Genomic DNA, 10,909 nt, shown 5'->3' with positions numbered 1-10,909 from the left:
TACTGCACAATTTATATTCATCTACACTTCTAAATCATCTGTTCTTCTCTAATTACGCAGTCCTCGCACACCCTTCTATATTATTGTAATTCAAGTTTCCACCCCTGATCAAAGATCAAGTTTCCGTCCTCTATACCTTTTCTTTCCACAAACCCCAGACTAGAGTTAACACAGTTTTACAACCACCAGCTACCCAGAGCATAGGACTAACACTCTTTGTAACCTTGCTAACCCACCCTCCAACAATTGCACCTACCATGGTCAATACAAAAGCTATCGCTCTTCGATTTCTCTTTGGGTTTTTCGTTACGGAAACGAAGAGAAGAGGATCGGATAACAAATCGCAGAGAAGCGATGTAATAACAATAGTAGGGACTTCTCCCACGCCTAAGAAGCGAGAAGAGACGATTTGACCGGCTGCTTCTGTAAAATTGTTAGAATGATATTGGCGTGGATGTGAGCTGGAGAAGGTTCCAGATGCAAGTTAGAGTAACAGAAAGTGTGAGTAATTGTGAGAACATCGCAATTGCGACAAATCAGCAGAGCAGGAAATGAATAGAGACCAACGTACGAAAACTTAACAATGCAATCGGACCAACCTGGTCCCAATGCGTCCCCAGATCAGCCGGTACATTGCCTTCAATGACGAAGCCCTGAACGAGACTAGCTGATAGCAAGATGCAACAACTTTGGATTAAGAACGACGCAATGAGGGTACTCCGTTGAAGGGGGCCACAGAAGCGATGGCATCGTGAGAAGGTAAAGGAGCCAATGCAAAAGAAACCAATGGAGATGAGCGATCTTGCCCAACCGAAGGGTCGATTGTTCTGATCCGATGCACCGAGAGCTACGAAGATCGTATTACCTGTACCATATTATCAGATTAGAACGCGTCCAAAAGAAAAAGACGTATGAATGGCGTGATGTGTGGAGATCCTTCGTCATTACTTACCAGTTTGCATAGACACGAAGGTCTTGAAAGCTATGATTGATCGTCAGTCACTGTCTCTATCTTGTAATCTTTTCATGTCTACCATACCGTTATACAATGTGCTGTCTAGAAATCCAGTGATAAGACAACAAATCAACATGAGAATGTCTGCATGATCCGTGCTTACTTCTTGTGCGAAGTGTTTCTTCATTTTCGCATGAAAGGATTTCTCAGAAGGATCACCAGGTCTCGTGATGTCCATGCTGTTGTGATGTGGCAATGCCTCTTCAATTTCCTTCGACATCTTGATCTTCTTCTGATCTGTTCGGTAAGATTTGTTCCGAAAATTCTTTCAGATTAGAGAAACTTGAGATTGGGCGTCCGAGGGAGGGAGCGTAATAAAGCGGGCAAGAAACTGAACTCCTTGGATTCATGGATTCATGAGCAGATAAGCGCCAATCCCCCTCTTTATGAAATGCGCATCAGCGGCGTTTTAAATTGACGAGACACCAAGGAGGTCTGATGGAAGATTTTTCAAGGGAAAACCCCCCACGCTGGCGAATTCAATTAATTTAGGTTATCGAAGTAACATCGTTTCTTGCCAAGCCGGAATATCCTCAATTTGTCTCCGCTATCCGTGAGTGAAGAGGAGGTGGGAATTATTGCTACATATCGTAGATTGCGGGGCCACAACGCTTTCGCCACTACGCCAATTATTTCCAAGATGAGTGAATTAATATGGGTGTCTTGAGAAAGACTCGGTATGACCTTCGCAACATATCACCTAAACCTTATCTCCTAAATCTCCCTAATGCATGGAACTCGGGTCAGTCCGTTATCTTAATCTTGCCTTGGCAGTTTGCGTGCTCCATAGTCGCTAACACCCGTTGAAAAGCAGTGGAGAACTATGCGAACCCCTTTCAACTTTCCGTAGATGGATGTGCTCAAACCTGAACATTGTGCTCTCATTTTTCACCTGCTGAACCATCGTGTAACCAAAAACTATACACACCGCTTTGCTCGAACTCAGCACGTCGTTTTTTTGTCAATAATGATAAATTTTCTAGCAACATCACAGGTTGATTGATTGTCGATTTCTTGTACAGTAGGGTGGAATACATGTTGTGGATAGGCCAATCTTGGCTTGGCCAGCTTGGCTCTTGGAGCGTTTCTTCAACAAAATTGAAAAGGGCCTTTTTAGCGCTGTAACCATATAAGCAAAATGCGCAGCTGAAGGCTGAGAATTTGATACTAAAGAACAATTGTCACACCGAGTGAACCTATCAAAATCCTTGTGATCCAGGCCGAGACCTCTCAATACGAGTGACTTATAAGACATAAGAAGGAACTCTATTGTGTGGAGCTAGTGTAGTGATTCCTTCGTAAGCTCATGCAACTGTAGAGGAAGTACTGAATGACTTTCAATTTTCAAACGATGAGAGTAAGCTTGAGGGCAATTATCGCCAAGGGCTGGGTACTTAGGAATTATTCGGCTTTAAATTTTCCTGTAGCCCTTGGTATTACTTTGTATGGAAGATGAATTTAATTCTGACAATGCTTGCATCACTTGGCATTGATTTGAAGAATAACGGGTCTTCAAGATACTGGAGCTTAACCCTCCATGTATCCCTTGGTATTTCTTTGTATGGCAAGGAGTTTGATTCATGCTCTTCCTGCAGCTCTTAGGTCTTGGTGTAATCTTGAAAATTGCCTGCATCTGATGCCGATTCTTCATGTATCTCTCGGTATAACCTCGACGGTAGTAATGATACCCGCCGGCACTCGCATCAGAAGGGTGATAGCCAATCTAATCTATGATATGTGATAAGGACGTGACATTGCGGGATTTTCTGCATCTACATCCACGAGGATGTAGAATACGACTCAAAATACAGTACCAAGACGTTACATTCTCATCTTCCTTCTGCGAGGTGATACATTAGGTATCGATAAGTGAGGTCGAGATTCATCTCTTGGACATATCTCGTCTTCGCTGGTGCTGAATGGACGGAAAAATAGTGTGCAGGCAAACGCTAAGAGGCAAAGAAGATAGATAGAGAAGACCGAGACCGAGGAGATGTCGTCGGAGAGATCTATAAAAGCCCCTTCATTCCCCGCTTGGAGTCACCTCGATCATCAAGCACACCAATAGTACAGTGATATCTGCAATACAATCAACAACAACAAGATCACTACTTACTTTACGTTACACTTGACATCATTATGGCTCCCATTATGGAATCACTCCCAATCCTCCAAGAGAAGTCTATGGCGACTGTGACTGAGTATTCGGTATGCAACATTCATCAAAGCAGTCACTCAGAGAGTCAAAGCTAATGATGATTGTCTAGATTCCAAGTTCGCCCGATGGAGCTGTTACACCTTACGATGGTAAAACTCATGTTTTCAACATTGATATGCCTGCCTACTCAGACAAAGTCATGTTGACATTCAACAATGCGGTCAAGCAAACCACAGGGTTTGAAAGCGGCGCAACAAAGTTGAAGAACATGCTCAGAGACTCCAATGAGTTGATCGTTTGCCCTGGAGTTTATGATGGAATCTCGGCACGAGTTGCCCTGCAAGTCGGCTTCCCAGCCCTTTACATGGTACGTTTAAAGTTTCATGGCAGCACTAGCTACCCGTGGGGAAACACGATGCTAATCTTCGGGTTCAGACAGGAGCAGGTACCACTGCCTCCCGCTTGGGCATGGCAGATCTTGGCATAGCCCAATTGGCTGACATGAAGGAACATGCCGAGATGATTGCAAATCTTGATCCTTATGGCCCACCTTTGATTGCCGACATGGACACAGGTTACGGTGGTAAGTGAAACTGTGTACAAGATTCTTCACAAACAAATAGCTGACCCTTTCTCCAATGTGCAGGCCCTCTCATCATTGATAAAGCCGTTAAATCGTATATCAGAGCCGGTGTTGCTGGATTCCACATTGAGGACCAAATCCAAAACAAGCGTTGTGGACATCTCCAAGGCAAAAAGGTTGTTCCAGCAGAAGAATTCTACATGAGAATTCGTGCAGCCAAAGCCGCCAAAGAGGCCATGAACTCAGATATTGTGTTGATCGCACGCACAGATGCACTACAACAACTTGGCTACGACGAGTGCGTCAAGAGGTTGAAGGTCGCTCGGGACATGGGTGCTGATGTTGGTTTACTCGAGGGTTACACTTCGAAGGAGATGGCTGCAAAGACTGTAAAGGAGTTTGCCCCATGGCCAATACTCTTGAACATGGTTGAGAATGGCAGCACCCCAATCATTACCACCAAGGAAGCACAAGAGATGGGATTCCGTATCATGATCTTCTCTTTTGCTGCTCTCGCTCCAGCATACTTGGCAATCCAAGAGACTTTCTTGCGATTGAAGAGGGACGGTGTTGTAGGAACCCCAAAGAACCTGACGCCCAAGGCTCTGTTCGATGTTTGTGGTCTGAAGGATAGTATTGTTGTTGATACTGCGGCTGGTGGTGGAGCTTTTGCGGATGGTGTTTGAGTAGATGTAGTATCTTGTCCATATTCCCCAGTTTGTTTAGTTTCCTTCTGTTCACTCTAGTACCTGGTCGGTACTAGATATGGTGCAAGTATATTATAGGGGTTTCGTCAAATCGTCAAAGTAGATTTTGTTATATACACAATGCATCTTACTGTTTCTTCATCAATGATATTCTGGACAGCGAATATGTTTATAATGTGCACGTATACCATTCAATTGAACCGTTATCATCAAAGTACCTGCTTGGACAGGAAGGTGTCAAATTGTGGCGTTTGTGGCACTGATTGAGAGTTGTGGCACCGCGATAAGGTTGCTATAAATAACTCTCCTCCACCATTTTCACCCAGATGGGACTCGGGAGATGGGCTACTAGTAGATTTGCTTACCATCTTGCTGGTATGTATGGGGAAGCTGGTATTCGGATACCATATCGACTTACCATATCCAGAACACACTAAGCCTTTTCGAATTACAGGTTTCCTCTTCCTCTTACCCTTACCCTTACCTAGGTAGGTACTTTCTACTTTCTACTCAAGTATTCGCAGGCGGATGAATCAGCAGAAACGTCCAATACTCTCTCTATCCACTTTCGAACTAGCGAGTCCACCCATTCGAAGGTTTCCTCGTCTCTATTATTAGCCAGCCTTGTAGAGAAAGAGACAATTAGTAGATTGAGAATGGATCCCACTTAGTCGTACATCCAGATCTCATTCCAGGATAAGGAACGTGTGTTTTGGATTCGGTTAATTTAGACGTTAGCCGGCTATTGGCTATTGGCTATTGGACCAACTTTACAGCTGAAGATATGCAGTGGCACCTGATGAAGAATCTCATGCAAGTAACATAACAAAGGGTAAAATCTTGGTAAATGGTACGGAGACTTCATCTCCCCCTATGACCAATCGAGCCAGTCTACTCAATTATCTGCATACCGGATTGCCTCATGATAACCTTGTGGGCCAGTCTCGAAAGCTTATCCCCTCCATGATCGCAGACGTGTCAGCCCAAGAGATGACGTATGAGTAGGCCATCATGAATCGTGATAGAGGTCCCCTCCATCTGCTTGGTAACGTGTAACCCATCCCACCTGGAACCTTTCTGCTCAGAATCTATATAAGACTTCATCTCTACCTTCGTATTTTCTTCCTTCCTTACTTATAAAATATATATCGACTACCTAGTAACTAGACTTCACAGTCTTGATCAATCAATACACCTTCAGACATACACTACTCCACTGAACCCCTCACAAGCCAAAACATCACCATGTCTGCGTCTTCCTACATTGTACGAACGCTCCGTCCATTTCTGACATATATGGACATGCAACTGACTCACTATACCTAGGTCGCAGTCAAGAAGAACCTTTCAGAGGAGCAATATGCTGCGTACGAACTCAAAGTATCTCCAGCAACGGCAAAGCAGATTACTTACAAATATTGTAGAACCAAAAAGGCTGTCGAAGAGCAAGGGTGCAAGGTTACGCACGATTACGAACGCGAAAGTGTCATGCCAGGTTTTGTGTAATACATTACAGTTTCTTACTTGCGTATTCTCTTTCTAACATCTATGCAGTGTCGACATGCCGCAAGGCACCGTCTCAACCTTAGAAGCGCACGAACACATAGATTTTGTGCAAACAAATGGCGAGGTAAAAACCCAACAGTGATAGACGTCAAATGAAGAAACATGACTATTTTTGAGGTGGAATGGGAGTTTATGGGAGCATTATGTATTTATCTAGTAATAGAGAATCAACTGAAATTGGGACATTCATACCGTTTTCCTCCAAGAATTTCCTAGGTGTTGGTCTTCTGTTTAGCGAGTCCAGTGTCGACAACAGAAGAATTGTACGCCATGTCATGTTGTTACAAACATTTAACAAATTCCCCGATCCCCAATGTCACCATGAATAATTGTTTTCGAAGTTTGAGCTCTGCCCAGCCTGCAAAGAAATGGTTCCATTATCCTAGATCAGCTTTAAGATATGCCAGCACCGCCCGGTATCCATCGCCTTCAGCTCATAAATGGTCACATCCTCCAAGCTCAACCACCATTGCAGACAGCGAAATCGCGAATCTTGCGAGCAAACCTCTACATACATTGAGCTTGGCAGATTTGGTCAAGTCCGTGATATTATTCCCGATTTCTCAAAATATTAACCATTGAACAGACATGGTCGCCCATCCTTATCAACAGAAGCCTTGTTTTCATCTGCGAATTTCACGCTCGATCTCCTTCCCATCCGCCTTGCGCACAGAATACAAGCGTTGCGAAATCTGCCATTCATTGTAGTATCAAATCCAAACATCTCAAGAATCTACAACAATTATCTCCATTCATTATCCACCCTTTTGCCATACAAAACTATATCTACCTTGGAAGACGAAATAAGGTTCACGGAGGTGTTGGCAGATTTGGTGGAAACACACTCGCACACAATTCCAACTCTTGCAAGAGGTTTTCTTGAATGCCGAAAGTACATCAGTCCGTCTGAGGTGACGCGATTTCTGGATGAGCATCTTCGTGCTCGAATAGGTACTCGATTGATCGCAGAGCAACACATCGCATTACATCTCTCATCTCAACCTCACCAGATGGGGCATTCCGAGGCGGAGCCATCATCTTACATTGGTGTTATAGATACAGCTTTAAACCCGGCGTCAATAGTGAATTCATGTGGAAATTTTGTCTCAGAAATCTGTGAACTCAAATACGGCGTCCGACCGAGTTGGATCATCGATGGAGAACCGGAGACAACATTTGCATTTGTGCCAGTGCATTTAGAATACACAATTACTGAATTACTCAAAAACGCGTTCCGTGCGACCGTCGAATCTGGTAGGTCTAATGAACCAGTAGTTATAACGATAGCTGCGGAGCCAGAGCTCTCTACGATAAATGATACACAGAGTAAGTCTAGCCTGGGTGTAATTCTAGATGGCAACCCCCCAATCAAACCGTTCGAAGATTCCGCTCCCGGTGTTACCATTCGTATTCGAGACCGAGGAGGTGGAATCAGTCCTGAAGTTTTACCAAACGTATGGTCATATTCATTTACAACATTTTCGGAAGAAGACGAATTACCCGGGCAAAGCCACAGCAACGGGAGCATGGATGCTTTGAATGTTTTATCAGGCGCTGGGGGTGAGAGTAGCTCGATTGCTGGGCTAGGATACGGGCTACCACTTGGAAGAGCATACGCTGAATATTTTGGGGGTGGTATCGAAATTCAGTCGCTTTATGGATGGGGCTGTGATGTTTATTTACGACTCAAGGGCCTCGGAAGACCAAATAAGTAAATTAAGTCAATACATGGTTTCAAAGATATGATCATAGGTGGCGAAATAAGTCCTTTCAAGGATGGAATTCAGCTGAGGTCGACAGAAATCATTGTCATTGAATCACACCCAATTGTTTTTTAAGGTGTGGTAGAAGTATGAAAGCGGAGTTTGACAGGGCTACGGAGTGCGCGGATAAGCACTCCCTGCGTTTGAACATGCGCTGGGCGCTTCATTCATCCTTGAAAATAATTTAGGCAATGGCAACCTTTAATGAGGCTTCCAGTGCCCGTAAATCCATCTCTCTATTTTTTATTTTTCGTATTCTGCTGCATAGTTTGGTTTCCAGTATGGAAGGTCTTTCCAGTGCTTCAGCTGCCTTCGCTGTTATATCCCTCGCCGTCCAGTTAGCCGAAAGTGTCAAAAAGCTAGTTGAGTTCTGGCAGGCTGTCGAAGATGCACCAGGAGATATTTGTGACCTCTTCGACGATCTGGAGTTTTTTTCGGCGGCCCTAATTCAAAACCAGAAAAAGTTTGCTCAACATAGCCCCTATGATCTGATTGCCAAGCGAATCTTAACAAAATGTCAAAAGAGGATTGAACAACTTTCGTCAAAACTGTCTCCTACGATGGCCGCATTTACCTCATCTTCGTCTCGCAAGAGGAAGTGGGCTGCTCTGAAAATTACTTTGAAAAATGAAGAAATCAGAAAAATGCGTGCGTCGGTAGGAGAATCTTTGGTGGCCGTGCAGATGATCAAGCAAGATGCTATTTTGTAAGTTATCTATCCATGATTCTGAGAAATTTTCTGATCTCAATAGTGATATGGTGGAAATAGCTCTCCGACATCAAGAAGCTACCTCGAAGGGTATGAGCGCGATTCAAGAGTTTGTAGTACAATACTCGCAAAACCACAGGCATATGGATAGGTCCACATCGCTTCTCCCCTCATATCATATGTCCATACTCTCAGCGGGCGGGGATACTTTAGATGCAAGCCTGCCATCTTTTTATCAGGGCAGTAAATTCCATGTCTGTTCCCAGACTACCGACACCGTGGTCTTGCGGAACAATCTATCTGCGCCCTCGGGAGGAGTCTCTGTCAATAATGTCAAGGAAGAAATCACTGCTCAAAGGGTTTCTAAAATGCAGTCGTGGGAGGCTGACGGCCAGACACCTATCTTCTCATTTCGAGCCAGGTCCTCATCGACAAAAAAGACAAGTAGACACGTACTGGGTTCTCGGGAGACAGTGGAGACAAAAGTTGGCGTAGTCTTCTATCCAGCCAAATGGTTACATCGCCTGGGTGTAAATGTGGGGATTCGCATGTCAGCAACCGTTGATAATGGTTGGATGTTCACATTCAATTCCTTTGGTGCTGTTCCCGAGGATGCATTGATTTTCGATCTTTGTCGACAAGGCAGTGTTGCGGGTGTCAAGATTCTTCTGGATCGTGGCGACGCATCTCTAGAGTGTGAGAATCCGCAGGGTGAAACACCGTTATGGGTAGGCTCTCTAACGCTCCTTTGGCTCCTTGGAATTTGTCGCTTACACGTTCCAGACTGCTGTTCACCATGGTCAAATCGATGTCGCGAGATTTTTGATTGCCGCTGGAGCCAAGAACACCGCTGATAGCGAGATCTGGCGAAATAATGTCGTGCTTGATGCTCGGCTGAAAATTGCCATGATCGAGACTTTAGACGTTTACTGTAAGCGCAGGGATAGTATATATGGTAGTATTGGTAGATTGTCTATCTTCTACAGTCCAAGCAAACGACTCGATATGACACAAGAAGAATTCTCCGACAACATGTTATGTGTATTTAAAGCCCTAACACCATCTCTACGCACAAGTAACATAGCTCAATTCGAATATCTTCGAGGCATGGTATCAGAAGGTCACGAAGGGAAGCTCATACATTGGTTGATAAGCAGAGTCAAAGGAGCTTTCGAAATAGTGAATGGCAGCATCAGCTCTTATTCTTTACTTCACTATGTAATCGGGGCCCGGTTTCTTCATAGAGATCAGCTTTCTGTGAAAATGATCATGGAGAGGACAGCAAACTTACACATCTGCCATGGTTATGGGCCTTGGGGCTCATACGAACCACAGACCCCAACAGTTCTTGCTATGTATGACCAAGATATGTTCATTTCATGGCGGAAGCTTCTTCAAGAAACAAAACAAGACATGAGTGCGTTCATTGAGCGGGAGCTCGATGCTAAACTTTTGTCCTCTAAGGGCTGGACGAAAGCAACACTAGGGGCCTTGTTCCGACATCACTTCAACACACCCATTTACAAGGGAAGGAGAGCCTTCAATGGATTTCCCCAATGTGACAGATGCGGTCATCTCGATATCATTGTTGGCATGATGCGTCTCAAGATAGATCTCGAGTTCAGGAGGCAGCTTCGAGAAATCAGAACTGGTCGTGCTTATACGCCCTCTTCTTCGCATACAAAAGCTGCGGAGGATGGCTCAACCTGGACCGTAATGGTTGACGAAAGTGAAAACACGATTCCCAACAGCCAACGAAAGACATGGCCACCATTACCTTATCGCTTTGTATGCTCTGATAAATGCAAAGATGGCATATCTGTTCACGATGTATTTGAAAACGACTTAGAAGACTCACCAGTGTTTCCGATATATGTTTCTGAGGAGGAAAAAGTGCGCCTGGAACACTTACGCTTAGCAGAGGAAGAGGTAAAGTGTCCTACTTATACGATGCCTGGGGCTTTCACTCCATAATGCTTTTGATGTTCACATTTGTATTTGGTAATTGAATTGTCGTTCAGACTTGAAATCTTGCTCTGGTGTACGATTCACACTGTTCATCTCGTAGCGGGTTCTATTTGGGCAATACACATAATACTCAGCAATTTTCTCGTAGCCAAAAGTGTCACATTCCTAGCCTCACAGCTTGAGAAGGGATCGAACACGCGAAGAAAACACAACAAGGCAACTGAGGGTCGAAGTTGCATTGCGATAATTTCTCTAGGTGCATTTCATCAATAGTTTTTAAAGCTTCCCAAATGGTTTCCGATTCGAATAAAAAATGGGACCTTTTTCTGGGTTCAGCACTTTTCGAAGTCTCTATCTATATCGACCTTAAAATCATCACTTATGCTTCAAAGTTCAATTTTCTGTTTAACAATCAACTGATTATTTAGATTCTGCGTTTT

At 44.1% G+C, this 10,909-nt stretch overlaps 4 protein-coding genes across 4 annotated transcripts; 3 read left to right on the top strand and 1 right to left on the bottom strand.

Moving 5' to 3' along the window:
* Positions 1 to 130: 130 nt before the first annotated feature.
* On the bottom strand, positions 131 to 1,235 carry EAE97_004681 (uncharacterized protein; the record flags this gene model as incomplete). The annotated part of the gene is made up of 4 exons (XM_038875193.1): positions 131 to 423; positions 572 to 865; positions 953 to 982; positions 1,040 to 1,235. 4 exons carry the CDS (start codon positions 1,233 to 1,235, stop codon positions 131 to 133), a joined length of 813 nt encoding a protein of 270 aa, XP_038733550.1.
* Positions 1,236 to 3,154: 1,919 nt separating this feature from the next.
* EAE97_004680 (uncharacterized protein) lies at positions 3,155 to 4,442 on the top strand (the record flags this gene model as incomplete). The annotated part of the gene is made up of 4 exons (XM_038875192.1): positions 3,155 to 3,223; positions 3,283 to 3,540; positions 3,609 to 3,756; positions 3,820 to 4,442. 4 exons carry the CDS (start codon positions 3,155 to 3,157, stop codon positions 4,440 to 4,442), a joined length of 1,098 nt encoding a protein of 365 aa, XP_038733549.1.
* A 1,266-nt stretch (positions 4,443 to 5,708) lies between these two features.
* EAE97_004679 (uncharacterized protein) lies at positions 5,709 to 7,744 on the top strand (the record flags this gene model as incomplete). Its single annotated transcript, XM_038875191.1, has 6 exons — positions 5,709 to 5,729; positions 5,790 to 5,830; positions 5,888 to 5,965; positions 6,018 to 6,093; positions 6,246 to 6,568; positions 6,616 to 7,744. 6 exons carry the CDS (start codon positions 5,709 to 5,711, stop codon positions 7,742 to 7,744), a joined length of 1,668 nt encoding a protein of 555 aa, XP_038733548.1.
* A 329-nt stretch (positions 7,745 to 8,073) lies between these two features.
* EAE97_004678 (uncharacterized protein) lies at positions 8,074 to 10,475 on the top strand (the record flags this gene model as incomplete). The annotated part of the gene is made up of 3 exons (XM_038875190.1): positions 8,074 to 8,498; positions 8,545 to 9,229; positions 9,285 to 10,475. The coding sequence occupies 3 exons, from the start codon at positions 8,074 to 8,076 to the stop codon at positions 10,473 to 10,475; spliced, it is 2,301 nt and encodes a 766-aa protein (XP_038733547.1).
* Positions 10,476 to 10,909: the final 434 nt, after the last annotated feature.

Source organism: Botrytis byssoidea (assembly GCF_014898295.1).
Source record: "Botrytis byssoidea strain MUCL 94 chromosome Unknown BBYS_008, whole genome shotgun sequence".
NCBI lineage: Eukaryota > Fungi > Ascomycota > Leotiomycetes > Helotiales > Sclerotiniaceae > Botrytis > Botrytis byssoidea.
Note: the sequence above shows the minus strand (reverse complement) of the source record. Positions and strands in the feature narration are given on the sequence as shown.